Source organism: Bufo gargarizans, chromosome 8, assembly GCF_014858855.1.
Source record: "Bufo gargarizans isolate SCDJY-AF-19 chromosome 8, ASM1485885v1, whole genome shotgun sequence".
NCBI lineage: Eukaryota > Metazoa > Chordata > Amphibia > Anura > Bufonidae > Bufo > Bufo gargarizans.
Window position 1 is genome coordinate 195,481,180 of NC_058087.1, and position 17,950 is coordinate 195,499,129.

The 17,950-nt window shown below is 47.7% G+C and overlaps 1 protein-coding gene across 9 annotated transcripts in view; it reads right to left on the reverse strand.

The window, feature by feature from the left end:
• Positions 1-8,874: 8,874 nt before the first annotated feature.
• LOC122944600 overlaps positions 8,875-17,950 on the reverse strand; it is a 565,582-nt gene continuing 556,506 nt past the window's right edge. For 5 of the 9 annotated variants that reach the window (XM_044303042.1, XM_044303044.1, XM_044303039.1 and 2 more), the window contains exons 3-5: positions 16,571-16,696; positions 16,232-16,357; positions 8,875-9,477 (exon numbers count right to left, since the gene is read on the reverse strand). In XM_044303042.1, the coding sequence (XP_044158977.1) occupies positions 9,194-9,477; positions 16,232-16,357; positions 16,571-16,696 (536 nt within the window). In that variant the 3' untranslated portion in view covers positions 8,875-9,193. Of the gene's footprint in view, positions 9,478-15,158; positions 15,335-15,546; positions 15,673-15,889; positions 16,016-16,231; positions 16,358-16,570; positions 16,697-17,950 lie in introns of those variants that run through there. The other 4 variants (XR_006391034.1, XR_006391035.1, XM_044303046.1 and 1 more) reach the window with 4 other exon arrangements.

Here is a 17,950-nt window from a genome sequence, read left to right on the forward strand (position 1 = left end):
GCTGGATTGAAGAAAGGTATTTAGAATTGAAGAAGCAAACTCCACATGACCTACGCGGACCTTCCATTACTGGTTAAACAAAATCCTCTTTTATTAGCCATATGGAAGACGTGAACCAAAATGATACAGCTCCTTAAACTCAACCCTTGACACTCCCGCCTTTTACCCTTTTGAGGTAATTCTTATTTTCAGAATGGCAAGCCACCTGCAGTATTTGCCCTTTGGCCTCACACATACAACACCTGATGGGTATTCCTAGGAAGTAGGTTTACTTATTTAATGAACTGAGCCTCAAATACGATATAATGGGGCCTCATCATCTCCAGGCCTACAGACATGGGCCTCATCCGTTCTACTATCTCCAGGTATAGACATGGGCCTCATCCGTTCTACCGTGTCCAGACATGGGTCTCATCCGTTCTACCATCTCCACGCGTAGACTTGGGCCTCATCTGTTCTACCATCTCCAGGCCTACAGACATGGGCCTCATCCGTTCTACCATCTCCAGGTCTACAGACATGGGCCTCATCCATTCTACCATCTCCACGCGTAGACTTGGGCCTCATCCGTTCTACCATCTCCAGGCCTACAGACATGGGCCTCATCCGTTCTACCATCTCCAGGTCTACAGACATGGGCCTCATCCGTTCTACCATCTCCAGGTCTACAGACATGGGCCTCATCCATTCTACCATCTCCACGCGTAGACTTGGGCCTCATCCGTTCTACCATCTCCAGGCCTACAGACATGGGCCTTATCCGTTCTACCATCTCCAGGTGTAGACATGGGCCTCATCCGTTCTACCATCTCCAGGCGTATACTTGGGCCTAATCTGTTCTACCATCTCCAGGCCTACAGACATGGGCCTCATCCCTTCTACCATCTCTTGGCCTACAGACATGAGCCTCATCCTTTCTACCATCTCTAGGCCTACTGACATGGGCCTCATCCGTTCTACCATCTCCAGGCAAAGACATGGGCCTCATCCGTACTACTATCTCCAGGCGTAGACATGGGCCTCATCCGTTCTACCATTTTTAGGCCTACAGACATGGGCCTTATCCGTTCTACCATCTCCAGGCCTAGAGACATGGGGCTCATCTGTTCTACCATCTCCAGGCCTACAGACATGGGCCTCACCCGTTCTATCATCTCTAGGCGTAGACATGGACCAGTGTCATAAAACATCTTACAGATTGGGACTGGGACAACTTTTTCCTTTTATCTACTCCTTCTCAGCCACTTAACCCACTTTACTATGCCACCTTTCAATCAGATATTGCCTATGGGGTGAATGCTATAGTGGACATCACAGTAGTAGATATCCAGCTCTTTCACAAGTGACAAAATGTCTTCCATCAGTTATGTATTGATAGCACATAAAATATCTAATCGAGCACACACCACAGTGGGGCTTTCTGACCACTCCTGCCCGAAATCGTTGTTTATGGTCCTGCCCATCAATACAGAACTTCACCCCGACACTCCAGTCTGGAGTCTCTTTGGATTTATTTCCAGATATTTCCATTTGTTTGGAAACTGAGAAACAATTCCATTTTCTCATCTCTGCGGCGGCTCAGAAAACCGCCCTTCATGCTTGGGTCTCCTCTTCCCCTCCCGTATTACGTCTTTTCTTGGAGAAACTGTCCTTTGTTTTTCGCATGGAGTGGACAGAGTCCTCCTTGTGTAAGGAGAAAAGAGTGAAGCGTTTCTTCTGTTTATGGGGCAGATTTACCCCCTTCAATTATTTACAATTAGTCATTGACTACTGTTTGCCTTCCTTTAACGTATGTCCTATATTTCTTTAAAAAACTTAGCTTTTAATCTCTTTAAAATAGTCTTTAAAGTCTTTAAAATCTCCCCCAAACACTGCCCCCGACATGTTTCGCCAGCCACTCTGGCGTCCTCAGGGGATCGGGCAGTGAGTGTTTGGTGGGCGTGGTACGGATCTCTTATAGCCTCCTATTCTGATGTAGTCCCCACTGACCTATCCTATCTGACGTTATGGCCTCTCAAGCCTATAGCGTCACCTATCGTCACTATTATTGGGGCCTGCATACCTGTCTCTCCTCCCATATCAAATACTTCCCTAGGTCACGCGCATGTCAGCGGACTAAGAATCTCCTTCGCTTTTTCTTAAGACTGCGCATGCTCGAGAACTTAATACTGTGACTGCTCATGCCCAGGAACTTGGCATCGGGGTTGGTAGGAGATACAAAATATACCTTGGATGAACTGATACAAATAATCAAATTTGATTTTTTATATCTCTTATATTTTAGCTGCTGTCTATTTTATTGATGCGATTTGAAGCTGCATATTTATATATGGACTGAGGGTAAACCTATCCCCTTCCCCTCTCCATATATGAATTATTAAGTCATCTACCCAATCGATATATTTATATGTATTTTATAGTGATATTTGCCATTTTAGAGGACCCCCTTTTTTCTTTTTCTTTTTTTTCTCGAACCTTTTCATTATTGTTTGTCTAATTATTAATAAAATAACATTATATTCATGCTTCACAAATGTTTAGAGTGCCATCCATCCAAATTATTCTACAAGGAGAAACAAAGCTTTAGACAACAACAAAATGGCCACAGAAGACAGAAGTCTGCTGTCCGCATCTGTTGCTCCGTTCTGTGGTCCGCCAAAAAAATATAACCTGTCCAATTCTTGTCCGTTTTGCGGACAAGAATAGGCAGTTATATTAATGGCTGTCCGTGCCGTTCCGCAAATTGCGGAACACACACGGACACCATCTGTGTTTTGCGGATCCGCAATTTGTGGACCGTAAAAAACACACAACGGCCGTGTGCATGAGGCCTAAGCAAAATAAAAGGGAATGCTTAAAAACGTAAAAGTGGAGGAACCATCTCATGTGACCCCCCTCTTGTTCATTAATATCTATTTCATCTGTCTCCCTCCAGACTTCTCTGTCCAATTCAGACTCCTCTGTCCAATTCAGACTCCTCTGTCCAATTCAGACTCCTCTGTCCCCCTCCACACTCCTCTGTCCCCCTCCAGACTCCTCTGTCCAATTCAGACTCCTCTGTCCCCCTCCAGACTCCTCTGTCCCCCTGCAGACTCCTCTGTCCTCCTCCAGACTCCTCTGTCCTCCTCCAGACTCCTCTGTCCCCCTCCAGACTCCTCTGTCCTCCTCCAGACTCCTCTGTCCCCTCCACACTCTTCTGTCCCCTCCACACTCCTCTGTCCCCTCCAGACTCCTTTGTCCTCCTCCAGACTCCTCTGTCCCCCTCCAGACTCCTCTGTCCTCCTCCAGACTCCTCTGTCCCCCTCCAGACTCCTCTGTCCCCCTCCAGACTCCTCTGTCCTCCTCCAGACTCCTCTGTCCTCCTCCAGACTCCTCTGTCCTCCTCCAGACTCCTCTGTCCCCCTCCAGACTCCTCTGTCCTCCTCCAGACTCCTCTGTCCCATTCAGACTTCTCTGTCCCCCACCAGACTCCTCTGCCCCACACACACACTCCTCTGTCCCTCTCCAGACTCCTCTGTCCAATTCAGACTCCTCTGTCCCCCTCCACACTCCTCTGTCCCCCTCCAGACTCCTCTGTCCAATTCAGACTCCTCTGTCCCCCTCCAGACTCCTCTGTCCCCCTCCAGACTCCTCTGTCCCCCTGCAGACTCCTCTGTCCTCCTCCAGACTCCTCTGTCCTCCTCCAGACTCCTCTGTCCTCCTCCAGACTCCTCTGTCCTCCTCCAGACTCCTCTGTCCCCCTCCAGACTCCTCTGTCCTCCTCCAGACTCCTCTGTCCCCCTCCAGACTCCTCTGTCCCCCTCCAGACTCCTCTGTCCCCCTCCAGACTCCTCTGTCCCCCTGCAGACTCCTCTGTCCTCCTCCAGACTCCTCTGTCCTCCTCCAGACTCCTCTGTCCTCCTCCAGACTCCTCTGTCCCCCTCCAGACTCCTCTGTCCTCCTCCAGACTCCTCTGTCCCCCTCCAGACTCCTCTGTCCCCCTCCAGACTCCTCTGTCCCCCTCCAGACTCCTCTGTCCCCCTGCAGACTCCTCTGTCCTCCTCCAGACTCCTCTGTCCTCCTCCAGACTCCTCTGTCCTCCTCCAGACTCCTCTGTCCTCCTCCAGACTCCTCTGTCCCCCTCCAGACTCCTCTGTCCTCCTCCAGACTCCTCTGTCCCCCTCCAGACTCCTCTGTCCTCCTCCAGACTCCTCTGTCCCCCTCCAGACTCCTCTGTCCCCCTCCAGACTCCTCTGTCCCCCTCCAGACTCCTCTGTCCCCCTCCAGACTCCTCTGTTCCCCTCCAGACTCCTCTGTCCCCCTCCAGACTCCTCTGTCCTCCTCCAGACTCCTCTGTCCCATTCAGACTTCTCTGTCCCCCACCAGACTCCTCTGCCCCACACACACACTCATCTGTCCCTCTCCAGACTCCTCTGTCCCCCTCCAGACTCCTCTGTCCCCCTCCAGACTCCTCTGCCCCCCCACACACACTCCTCTGCCCCCCTCCAGACTCCTCTGTCCCCCTCCAGACTCCTCTGTCCCCCTCCAGACTCCTCTGCCCCCTCCAGACTCCTCTGGCCCCTCCACACTCTTCTGTCCCCTCCACACTCCTCTGTCCCCTCCAGACTCCTTTGTCCTCCTCCAGACTCCTCTGTCCCCTCCACACTCCTCTGTCCCCTCCAGACTTCTCTGTCCTCCTCCAGACTCCTCTGTCCAATTCAGACTCCTCTGTCCCCCTCCACACTCCTCTGTCCCCCTCCAGACTCCTCTGTCCAATTCAGACTCCTCTGTCCCCCTCCAGACTCCTCTGTCCCCCTCCAGACTCCTCTGTCCCCCTCCAGACTCCTCTGTCCTCCTCCAGACTCCTCTGTCCTCCTCCAGACTCCTCTGTCCCCCTCCAGACTCCTCTGTCCCCCTCCAGACTCCTCTGTTCCCCTCCAGACTCCTCTGTCCCCCTCCAGACTCCTCTGTCCCCCTCCAGACTCCTCTGTCCCCCTCCAGACTCCTCTGTCCCCCTCCAGACTCCTCTGTCCCCCTCCAGACTCCTCTGTCCCCCTCCAGACTCCTCTGTCCTTACAATAAGGCACCCCAGCTCCACATCTGCAGTGACTAGCATGGTGTTCCCTGGATGACACTGCACCTGACAACCCGTCACCATGTGCTGAGAGGATATGGCACGTTTCCCAGACATGGCAGCGAGGTCAGGCCTGGCCCATTGCCCACTATTCTAATTCCAGCACCAAGTGACATGATCTTATATGGAGGTGTCTGTGCTTGTAATGTGTTATTGTGGCCACAAGATGGCGGCAGAGGAGCAGGAACCGAGATCCATGTGAAAAAATATACAAACAGACTTCTGTGAGGTTTTTATTTCACCAATGCTCCTGGGTAGAGACCGGGTTATATGAAGGAGCATCTGCGGATCCAGGTTACCGACTGTCCAAAACTTTCAGTACAGTCCGTAAAAATAGGTGTCCATGAAACAAACCATAGATGTGTCCTTGTTGTTTCGAGGCTGGTGGTAATTATCACTTCCCAGCTCCCAGTAAAAGCTGGTGATGACGTCACATCCATGTACTGAGCGTAGACACGGATTATTGGGATCATCTCCTGTTTCCTTCTCCCATCCCTTGTAGATTACGCCGCGCAACAATCATTTTGCTACTGAGAAAAAAACCTGTGATTTATACTAAAACGAGCGCTGATTCCAAATAGGAACTCGGAATTTGCCTGATTTTAACCCCTTAAGGACCCTGGGATTTTTAATTTTTGCGTTTTCGTTTTTCAGTCCCCGCCTTCCCATAGTCCTAACTTTTTTATTTTTCCATTCACATAGCCTTATGAGGGCTCATTTTTTGCGAGACAATCTGTTCTTTTCAGTGATACCAATATGAAGTGTGTGCGACTTTTAGATCATTTTGTATAAAAAAATGATTGGGTAGTTGAAGTGACAAAAAATGGCAAATTGGCTGTTTTTTTTTTTTTCCCCGTTATGCCATTAATATTGTTATATTTTAATAGTATGGGCATTTTCGCACGCGGCGGTGCCCATGTTTATTTTTTATTGTTTATGTATTTTTATTTTAAGGAAAGTGGGGTAATTTGAACTTTTTTTGCATAAACTTTTTGTTTTTACTTTTTTTAAGTCACCTTGGGTGACAATAACTGGCAATCATTAGATTGCCTATTGTGTTCTTTGATGTCTATATAGACACCATTAAACACTTCATTTGCACTATACCAATGCAATGCTGCCACCTAGTGGCCTGTATTTGTATAGTCATCTAATAGACACTGAAGCCTGATTGAGGCTTCAGCCTATTAGATCAATGTAACAGGTTCCCCGATCTCAGCCGGGGAACACTGTTACCATAGCAGAAGTGCGCGACTTCCCCTTCCGGACTGCGCAGATGCTGTGGTCAGAGATCATCTGATGAAGTCCGAGGTGAAGAACATTCCCACTTATGAACTGACTGAAGGTGGACGCCCCCTTGGCAAACCAATGACTGATTAGTAGATCGGGTGCCAGAAGTAGCGGCTGGTATATCATAGTAATGGGAAGGGGGCAGCAGTTCATGGAGGTAAGCAGTTTTAAAGATTTAGGGGTTCATTTATGACCAGATATACACCACTTTTGTGGCGTATATCTGGTGCAGATTCTGTTGCACGCCATGGTGCGCAGAATCTGTGACTTATTCCTCGCTCACGCCAGGTCTAAAAAAGTGGGCCTAGCGGGGAAGGGGACGGGCTGTCTCATTCATCATTTTCTACACCTGGTTTAGACGTAGAAAATGGTCTAAATGTAAGACAGCTCAGAAGCCACATTTAGAAGTGGCGGTAGATGTGCGGAAGTTACGTAGAGGCCGGCGCTGCTTCATAAGTTTGCCGATCCACCTGCAGCTATAGGGGATATCAGGACTGGCATTTAAAGTGCCGGTCTTTATAACTGACCCCCTTAGACTCTAGATGTAGTCTATAGCGGTGAGGATAGTAACTACTGGACTTCACTACTTCTAGAACAGGGCCCAACCTGTGGCCCTCCAGCTGTTGCAAAACTACAACTCCCAGCATGCCCGGACAGCCTACAGCTATCAGCCTACAGCAGAGCATGGTGGGAGCTGTAGTTTTACAACAGCTGGAGAGCCACAGGTTGAGCATCCCTGATCTAGAAAATCTACAAACTGTATAAGATGCAGATTACTGTTGATCGCAAATATTCTATTCACAAATTTTTATCGCGAATATCGGCACTTTGAGAATTCATAAAGATGTAGAACATAGTGCTATATATTCGTAATCGCGAATATTCTAGATTTTTTTTTATATCAGTAACCTCCTTTCTTGCTTGTGGTCCAATGAGAAGGCTGCAATGTCTTTGTCAAAGCTTAGCAACATCCCTAGCAACCAATAGGAAAGCTGCCCCTCCCCCTTACTATATAAGACCCTCCCCAGCAGCCATTGTCTAAAGTTTTTTTGCAGTTCTGAGAGAGAGCAGTGACATTGCTGAGCTCTGTGCTTTCGTCTGGATCCTATTCCTTAGGGCTCTTTCACACTTGCGTTGTCCGGATCCGGCGTGTACTCCACTTGCCGGAATTACACGCCGGATCCGGAAAAACGCAAGTGAACTGAAAGCATTTGAAGACGGATCCGTCTTCAAAATGCGTTCAGTGTTACTATGGCAGCCAGGACGCTATTAAAGTCCTGGTTGCCATAGTAGTAGCGGGGAGCGGTATACTTACAGTCCGTGCGGCTCCCGGGGCGCTCCAGAATGACGTCAGAGTGCCCCATGCGCATAGATGACGTGCCATGCGATCACGTGATCCATGCGCTTGGGGCGCCCTGACGTCACTCTGGAGCGCCCCGGGAGCCGCGCGGACGGTAAGTATGCTGCTCCCCCGCTCCCCGCTACACTTTAACATGGCTGCCAGGACTTTAGCGTCCCGGCAGCCATGGTAACCATTGAGAAAAAGCTAAACGTCGGATCTGGCAATGCGCCGAAATGACGTTTAGCTTAAGGCCGGATCCGGATCAATGCCTTTCAATGGGCATTAATTCCGGATCCGGCCTTGCGGCAAGTCTGCAGGATTTTTGGCTGGAGCAAAAAGCGCAGCATGCTGCGGTATTTTCTCCGGCCAAAAAACTTTCCGGTCCGGAACTGAAGACATCCTGATGCATCCTGAACGGATTTCCCTCCATTTAGAATGCATTAGGATAAAACTGATCAGGATTCTCCCGACATAGAGCCCCGACGACGGAACTGTATGCCGGAAGAAAAGAACGCAGGTGTGAAAGAGCCCTTATCCTATTACATTAGATAGTTAGTTAGCTCATATATATATATAATACAGATAGTCAGTGCAGGTTATATCCTGATATAGTGGAGCTGATATATATATATAATACAGATAGTCAGTGCAGGTTATATCCTGATATAGTGGAGCTGATATATATATATAATACAGATAGTCAGTGCAGGTTATATCCTGATATAGTGGAGCTGATATATATATAATACAGATAGTCAGTGCAGGTTATATCCTGATATAGTGGAGCTGATATATATATATAATACAGATAGTCAGTGCAGGTTATATCCTGATATAGCTGAGCTGATGGTTCCAGTGCAGGGTGTTAGGTAGTGTGATAGGGATTACTGTTTCTCTGCTGTCCATACATACAACCTACAGACATAGCGCTGTGATGTCACAACAATACTTAGTGCACCAATCAGTAATATCTACTCAGACCTGATAAAATGTGAAGTTGCACGTATTGCGCATAAACATGTGCATCATTAATTGCTGATTTGCACAATCGCGAAAATAATGACTGGAGATCACGAATTCTAGACTTTGCGAATTTATTGCAAATACTAAGCGAAAAATTTGCGAAATATTGCGAAAACAAATTCCATCTACATGAGCAGATACACGGGGCAACGATCAGGAACAAACAGTTTATTCCCGACCATTGGCCACTCGTTAGCTGCAGTTACTTGGAGCAATGATCGCTGCTGTGTAGTGATGAATGATCGTTACTACGATCGTTCCTTCCCATACAGGTTCATGGTTTATCAGCAGCAGAAAAATGAGTATTTTCTGTGTCCATTATCAGAAACGAGCATTCACTCCAGTCACCGGTCTGATCATCTGCTCATGTAAACGGCCCGCGAGGTACCTGAAAGCGTAATCGCGGGTCTCCTGCATTCAGGCGTCTACTTCTTCTTTGCTTTTGATTTGCCTAGGAGATTCTTAATGACAACGGGGTTATGCTTCTTCAAAATCTCAAGTAGCGTGTTCTTTACTTTCAAGTTCTGCCAGGACCTGACGTATCTGTAGAGTTCTCGCATTTTGGCCTGGCTAGTCTCTTTTTTCCCAATGACATCGTATTGCTCCTGTGTCAGTAACTCTTTCTCCATCAGATCATCCAGAACCGGCTCCACGTCCGTGATCAGCTTTATCAGGTTGGTTCGATTTTGATTCACAAAATGCTCCTCATCTGCAGTAAATGAAGGCAGAAAACATCATTACAAAAGGCCGGCAACTTTTTTTCTCATTATGAAATTTCTTATTTATTTACATCTAAGGTTTTTTTAAAGTTTTTTTGGGAGCTGCGTATAGAGATGAGTGCACCAATCATGAGTTTTGTGGGAAATTTGATTTATTCAGACATTTACTCAGTGGTAGAGCTCTCCCGCCAAACAAAGACCACCCCCATCTAGACTACATTTTTTTCACAATGGATTTTGAATGTTACCATCTTCTGTGTATTTTGGCATCTTACTTGAGAGAAACACCCCCAAGAGCCCATTTTCCACTGTCATTTTGGGTGGTTGTCTCAAGGACGCTGACTATGTAGCATCTGATCACAACCAGACATGCGCTTTAGGAGCGGTCTGGGCTCTGATGCTGTGTCCTCCCAGGTCTGTGTCTGATGGATTGTCCTGTTGTAACGGGACGCTGAAGGCGCACTTGGTCTCCCATCAGCCACAGACCTGCTGCTTAGCTTCGGGAGCGAGGATCTGTGTTTGGCCTCGTTCCCAGGGCGGCTTTGCTAGCTGGGTGGCTCCCTGCTCCTAGGTCTGCCTTGAGCGCCGAGCTGATCACTCGGTGCTCGACTAGTCGGTCTGTCGGTCATGTGACGCTGGCCACGTCACATGACCCTCACTCCCCACTATAAATACAGGCAGCCTGCTGGCCACAGGTTGCCTGTTAATTTAGGTTCCTGGCAGTTGTTGGATACCTATATACTTACCTGATCCTGTTCCCTGACGATCCTTTGCCTGCGCCTCCTGTACTGCGCATCCCTCCTGGTATTTTGACCTCGCCTTCCACCTGACTACTCTTTGCGGACTCCTTTGGTACTTCTCGACTCTCCTGGTATTTATGACCCCAGCTTCTCCTGACCATTCTTTGCTTATCCCTCTGTACTGCGTTGTCCTCTTGGTTTTGACCTGGTCCGTTCACTATCCGTTATTTGTCTTGTCTGTCCTTCCTGCACGTATCCTAAGTTAGGGACTGCCGTCCAGTTGTCCCCTGTCATCAGGACTGATGAGGCAAGTAGGCAGGGCCAGGGGTGAGGGTGGAGCGCAGTTGTCACTATCCTCCCCCCTGTGTGTGTGTGTACGTGACTGTTACAGATTAACAGGCCCAATAACCACTGTATAATGAATCCTCTGGTGTCACTGACTGACCATGTCTCTAATCTGACGCAGATGGTGCAGGATCTAGGGGAAAAACTCTGTTCTTTTGAGTTAGGGAAAGGTTCTTCCACTCCTCAAGCCTCCAGTCCGCATTTTGAGCCCCAGATTAAGCTCCCAGAACCCTTTTCTGGAGACCGGAAGAAGTTTCTCTCTTTTAAGGAGAGTTGCAGACTCTACTTCTGTTTGCGCCCCGTGTCCTCTGGCCCCGAGAGTCAACGCCTGGGCATTATCATATCCCAACTACAGGGTGACATTCTCTTTACCTGCTGGCGCCAGTTGTTTAGCTTCTGTGGAGGGGTTCTTTCAGGCCCTGGGTACCCTTTTATGATGAACCAGACAGGGCTCTGGTAGCCGAGACGGCTCCAAAGGCACTGGTTCAGGGCAATCTACCTGCGGAGGATTATTGCACCCAATTCAGAAGGTGGTGTGTCCCCTCAGGATGGAACGAACCAACCCTGAAGAGTCAGTTCAGGTCACGTCTGTCTGATAATTTAAAGGATCTTCTGGTCAGTTATCAACTTCCATAGACCTTAGAGGAGATGATGACCTTTGTTGTCCGACTTGACCGACGGGTTAGAGAGAGACGACAGGAATGACAGTTCTCTTCCCAGATGGTGGTCCAGCCAGAAGCCTATCCCAGAGACAACGCTGAGGTCTCCACCGAGGAACCCATGCAGGTTGGCATGACCCGAGGGAATCTTCGCCCCAGACGTGGAGAATGCTTTTACTGTGGAGATCCTGACCATTGGATCAACCAGTGTCCTAAGAAGGTCCTCTCTGTCAAAGACCAGGTACACCCAGATTTTTCTAAATGTAAGCTTTTGGTACCCATTACGATTTCTCTGGGAGTAGATAAATGGCCTGGTAAGGGCTTTATTGATTCTGGCTCAGCGGCCAGCTTTATTGACTCTGAGTACGCTGTAAGATTGGGTATTCCAATGTTTGCTTTACCAACTCCTATCCATGTCATGGCTATTGATGCTACTCCTCTTATTGGTGGTACGGTGAGCTCATGTACCTCAGAGAGATGTTCCCTTTTAGTCCTGGAGAACCTACCGGTTGAGGTGGTACAATAGATACTCCCTCCCATTGATTCCGGATTTATTTAACCAGGTTCTGGGGGCAACCTGGTTTTCCAAGATTGACCTGAAAGGGGCATACAAACTAATCCGAATCAAGGAGGGAGACGAATGAAAGACGGCGTTCAATACTCCGGCAGGACACTTTGAATATCAGGTGATGCCTCAGCAATGCCCCAGCTGTGTTCCAAAACTTTATGAATGACATTCTTAGGGAGTTCTTAGATAAGTTTGTTGTTGTCTATCTTGACGACATTTTGATATTCTCTCCTGACTTTGAATCCCATGTGTCTCATGTTAAACAAGTATTAGAGGTGTTGAGGCAGAATCAGCTATCCGCTAAGCAAGAGAAATGTGTCTTTGGTGTACAGGAGATTCTGTTTCTAGGGCATGTCCTGACTCCTCACGCCTTCAAGATAGAGCCTGGTAAGGTACTAGCAATTAAGGAATGGGTAAGACCTTCATCCTTAAAGGCCTTACAACGGTTCTTAGGTTTCGCCAATTACTATCGTAAATTTATTATGAATTTTTTATGTAATTGCTAAACCGTTGACCGACCTTACTAAGAAAGGGGCGGATTTGGAGAATTGGTCTACTGAGGCCATTTCTTGATTTGAAAAATTAAAAAAGGCATTCAGTAGCGCTCCCATTCTGATCCAGCCTGATCAGGAGAGACCTTTTATTGTGGAGGTGGATGCGTCCGAGGACGGCGCAGGAGCAGTCCTTTCACAAGGTCCTGCTAACTAAGACCGTGTGCCTTCTTCTCCAGGAAATTCTCTCCCACGGAGAGAAACTACGACATAGGGAATAGGGAGCTGCTGGCCATTAAATGGGCATTTGAGGAGTGGAGGCATTTTCTGGAGGGGGCAAGGCATTATGTAACTGTTGTCACTGGCCATAAAAACCGTATGTTTCTCGAGTCTGCTAAGAAGTTGAATCCCCGTCAAGCCAGATGGGCTCTGTTTTTTACTTGTTTTGATTTTTCCATTACGTTCAGGCCGGGAAGTAAAAATGTGAAGGCGGACGCATTATCTCGGAGCTTCCATGCTTTTCAACCTACTGAGGTACCACCTGAATCCATCCTACCAGCAAAAATGTTCATAGCAGCTCTAACCCAGGATATCTCGGCTCGTATTAGGTCTGAGCAACATCTGGCACCGGTATCCACCCCAACAGATAAGTTGTTTGTTTCCGTACAGTTTCGTCTCCAGCTGTTGGGTGAGTGTCACGATTCTGCCTTTTGTGGACATCCGGGTGTTGAGGGCACTAAGGATCTGGTTTCTAGATCTTATTGGTGGCCCACTCTAACTAGGGATGTCAAGTCCTACGTGTCAGCCTGTGAGGTTTGTGCCAGGTCCAAGACACCTAGGAGTCGCCCTGCTGATAACCTACGACCCCTACCCATTCCCAGTAGACCCTGGTCCCATATCTTGATGGACTTTATAACTGACCTAACGCCGGCGGAGGGTAAGACTGTGGTTTGGGTAGTGGTCCATAAGTTTAGCAAGATGGTCCATTTCATTCCCCTGTCTAAACTCCCAAATGCCAAAACCCTGGCATCTATTTTTGTGAAAGAAATTGTTTGATTGCATGGTATCGCGGAAAATATTGTTTCTGACAGGGGTGTGCAGTTTGTGTCCAAATTCTGGAGGGCCTTCTGTCAAAAATGACAAATTTCATTGTCTTTTTCCTCTGCCTACCACCCTGAGAGTAATGGGCAGACTGAACGCCTTAATCAGTCTGTGGAACCATTCATGAGGTTGTATGTTGCTGATGACCAGCAATTATGAGTTAAATTTCTTCCATTGGCTGAATTTGCTTTGAATAACCGTGTCAATTCTTTTGCTGGGGTTTCACCTTTCTTTTGTAACCATGGTTTCCATCCCCGTTTTCATTCTGGGTCATCCGTCTCCTCCTCTAACCCTGAGGCGGATAGGCTCTCCTCTGAACTGTGCACAGATTGGGCCCGGGTTCAATCAAACTTAGAAAAGGCTCAAAGTTCTCAGAAACTCAAGGCCGATAGGAGACGTTCAAGGGGTGTGAATCTTCAGGTTGGGGATAAGGTATGGTTGTCCTCCAAGAATTTCTCTCTTAAGGTAGATTCTAAAAAGTTTGCTCCTCGTTTTATTGGACCATATAAGATCACAGAGGTGATTAACCCGGTATCATTTAGGTTGGAGCTGCCCGAGTCATTCCACATTCATAATGTATCCCATAAATCTCTACTTAAAAAATATTTTGAACCGGTAGTACCATCGAAAGCCTCGCCTCTGCCGGTTCTTGTTAATGATGCTGTTGAGTATGTGGTGTCTAAAATAGTGGATGTCAGGAAAGTGCATAATTCCTTGCAGTACCTGATTCACTGGAAGGGGTATGGACCTGAAGAGAGATCTTGGGTACCTGCCAGGGAGGTTCATGCTCCTAGACTTGTTTGAAAATTTCATTTAGAACACCCTGAAAGGCCATCGCCTGAAGTCTTGGGTCCGGTGGCCCCTCGTAAAAGGGGGGGTGGGGTACTGTAATAGGGTTCCAAAGGTGCACTCGGTCTCCCATCAGCCGCAGACCTGCGAGGCTCTGTGTTTGACCTCGTTCCCAGGGCGGCTTTGCTAGCTGGGAGGCTCCCTGCTCCTAGGTCTGCCTTGAGCGCCGAGCTGATCACTATAAATACAGGCAGCCTGATGGCCACAGGTTGCCTGTTAATTTAGGTTCCTGGCATTTGTTGGATACCTGTGTACTTACCCGATCCTGTTCCCTGACGATCCTTTGCCTGCTCCTGTACTGCACATCCCTCCTGGTATTTTGACCTCGGCTTCCACCTGATAATTATTTGCGGACTCCTTTGGTACTTCTTGACTCTCCTGGTATTTATGACCCTGGCTTCTCCTGACCATTCTTTGCTTATCCCTCTGTACTGTGTTGTCCTCTTGGTTTTGACCCGGTCCGTTCACTATCCGTTATTTGTCTTGTCTGTCCTTCCCGCACGTATCCTAAGTTAGGGACTGCCGTCCAGTTGTCCCCTGTCATCAGGACTAGTGAGGCAAGTAGGCAGGGCCCGGGGTGAGGGTGGAGCGCAGTGGTCACTATCCTCCCCCCTGTGTGTGTGTGTGTGTGTGTGTACGTGACCGTTACACCAGTCATGTCTCTTTCCATCTACGTTCCTATCTCTGGTCAAAAACCATTAAATAAAAATAATGCAACAAAACTTCAGAAATTGTGATGATATTCACAAAGGTTAATTTACTGCTTGTTGATGGTTGTTAGGGATGAGCGAATCGACTTCGAAGCATCCGAAGTTGATTAGCATAAAGCTTTGTTTCAATACTGTACGGAATGAGAGCAATTTCTGAAGTTATTATGCGAAGTCTCGCGAGACATCCCAGCTTCGTACAGTATTGAAACAAAGTTTTATGCAAATCGACCTCGGTTGTTTCATCCTAAGTCGATTCTCTTATCCCTCGTTGTTGTGTTACTTTCAGTTTTACTTTTCTGCTTTTCTCCTCTCTCGCTAATTTCCAGTCCTCAGCTCCACCGGAGGTCTTCACTTTTACAGCTGGCATCCATGTGGGTTTAGACTCTGCACAGACATAAGAGGGACCTGATTGACACGCCCCATGAATACTATTGTCATCCTCATGGAAGCTGGCTGCTTCTCATCTTCCAGCAGAAGAGAATCTGATCAACTTTTTAAAATTCAAATGAAATAAAATGTCCATAATGTGAACATTACTCAAAAACAAGCAGTCCAGTCCAGTACCCCACCCCAATGCTCTACATAGCTTTTCTTACCAGTTTTTTGTCCTCGTCTTCTCTTCGGTTTTACATCGTTCCCTCTTTGCTCCTCTTTCACTCGTTTACGGTTTGCAGCTCCACCTGAGGTCTCCACTTTCACCGTAGACTTTGTGGTTTTAGACTCTGCACAGACATAAGAGGGACCTGATTGACACGCCTCATGAATAACATTGTCATCCTCATAGAAGCTGGCTGCTTCTCATCTTCCAGCAGAAGAGAATCTGATGAACTTTTTAAAATTCTAATGAAATAAAATGTCCATAATGTGAACATTACTCAAAACAAGCAGTCCAGTCCAGTACCCCCCCCCCCCCCCAATGCTCTACATAGCTGTACTTACAATTTTTTTGTCCTTGTCTTCTCTTCGGTTTTACATCGTCCCCTCTTTGCTCCTCTTTCACTCGTTTACGGTTTGCAGCTCCACCTGAGGTCTCCACTTTCACAGTAGGCTTTGTGGTTTTAGACTCTGCACAGACATAAGAGGGACCTGATTGACACGCCTCATGAATAACATTGTCATCCTCATGGAAGCTGGCTGCTTCTCATCTTCCAGCAGAAGAGAATCTGATCAACTTTTTAAAATTCTAATGAAATAAAATGTCCATAATGTGAACATTACTCCAAAACAAGCAGTCCAGTCCAGTACCCCCCCCCCCCCAATGCTCTACATAGCTTTTCTTACCAGTTTTTTGTCCTCGTCTTCTCTTCGGTTTTACATCGTCCCCTCTTTGCTCCTCTTTCACTCGTTTACGGTTTGCAGCTCCACCTGAGGTCTCCACTTTCACAGTAGGCTTTGTGGTTTTAGACTCTGCACAGACATAAGAGGGACCTGATTGACACGCCTCATGAATAACATTGTCATCCTCATGGAAGCTGGCTGCTTCTCATCTTCCAGCAGAAGAGAATCTGATCAACTTTTTAAAATTCTAATCAAAATAAAATGTCCTTAATGTGAACATTACTCAAAAAAAGCAGTCCAGTCCAGTACCCCCCCTCCCATGCTCTACATAGCTACTCTTACCAGTTTTTTGTCCTCGTCTTCTCTTCGGTTTTACATCGTTCCCTCTTTGCTCCTCTTTCACTCGTTTACGGTTTGCAGCTCCACCTGAGGTCTCCACTTTCACGGTAGACTTTGTGGTTTTAGACTCTGCACAGACATAAGAGGGACCTGATTGACACGCCTCATGAATAACATTGTCATCCTCACCGTAGCTGGGTGGTGGCCATCGTCCAGCAGAAGAAAAATCTGATGGAACTTTTTAAAATGAAGGCGGGTTTACACGCTGCACTGTAGAGGCGATTGTCGGGAAGAAAGCATTCCTCGCTCAGGGGAGGAGATGTGCCGTGATATCCTTCACAGTAGGAGGATGAGGGATGGCTATTGTGATCGCTCGTCCCCTGTACAGAAGCATTGTTTCTGGTCGGCAGATCGCTTTTTAGATCATATGATCTGCTGCCCAGAAGCCATGATTGGTGGTGTCTGCACGAGCAACAGGATCACCCGATGATCGAGCTGGTTCATCAGGTGATCGGCAGAACATTTACCGTGCATTTTGTCGGGAACGAGCGTTCGCCGGGCAGTGTAAATCCTCCTTAAATGGGTTGTCTCACAAAAAATATTGTAGCTTTCAAACCAGCACCTGGCTCTCAATACTTTTTGCAGGAAATATAAAGTTTTTTGTATAGCCACCAACTTATAAAATAAGATGGATCTGTACAGTGCCACCCATGGGTTGTTCTTTTTCTTATTTTTTTGTCCTGCTCACTGAGATGGCTGCACATGCTCAGTTTCATCCTTCAACTGCCACCTGAGCTGTGATAGGGAGATGTCACGGCGGGGAGTGGGGGAATAGTCACTGCTACACAGGATAGCAGGGAACAGGGAGCAGGTCACCTCCTAATGCGACCCTGATGATCTCCCTAAACTCCTAATTCATGAGCCGCCTAAGAAGGTAAGGGGGCTCATGCTCACCAACCTAGAACCCTAAGTATCCCTGCTATGCCCTAAGCCTGAAGACAGGGGAGAGACCACCCATTCATCCTACACAACGGATGCATGGTGTCTCCAGAAGCCCAGGGGGCCACCGACTAGACAGGGTTTACAGCCGAACGACAGGTAAGTAACAAAAGGCAACTGACAACCTAGGTTACCAGAACTTACCTGCCGCCGACGAGATGGACCGGAAATGCACTGTCTAGATGTTTGCTTAAACCCCTCCGGGAAAGCAACCTCCTTTCGGAGGAAGGACACCACAACACAACCTCCAAACAAGGTCCACACCATAACAAAATACACCAGGTGGGAGAGGGAAAACAGAACAGAGGGGACACACAGACAGAGAAAGGGAAACAATATAACAAATAAGGGTGGCTCACACAGACTTATACATACAGCCAGGGA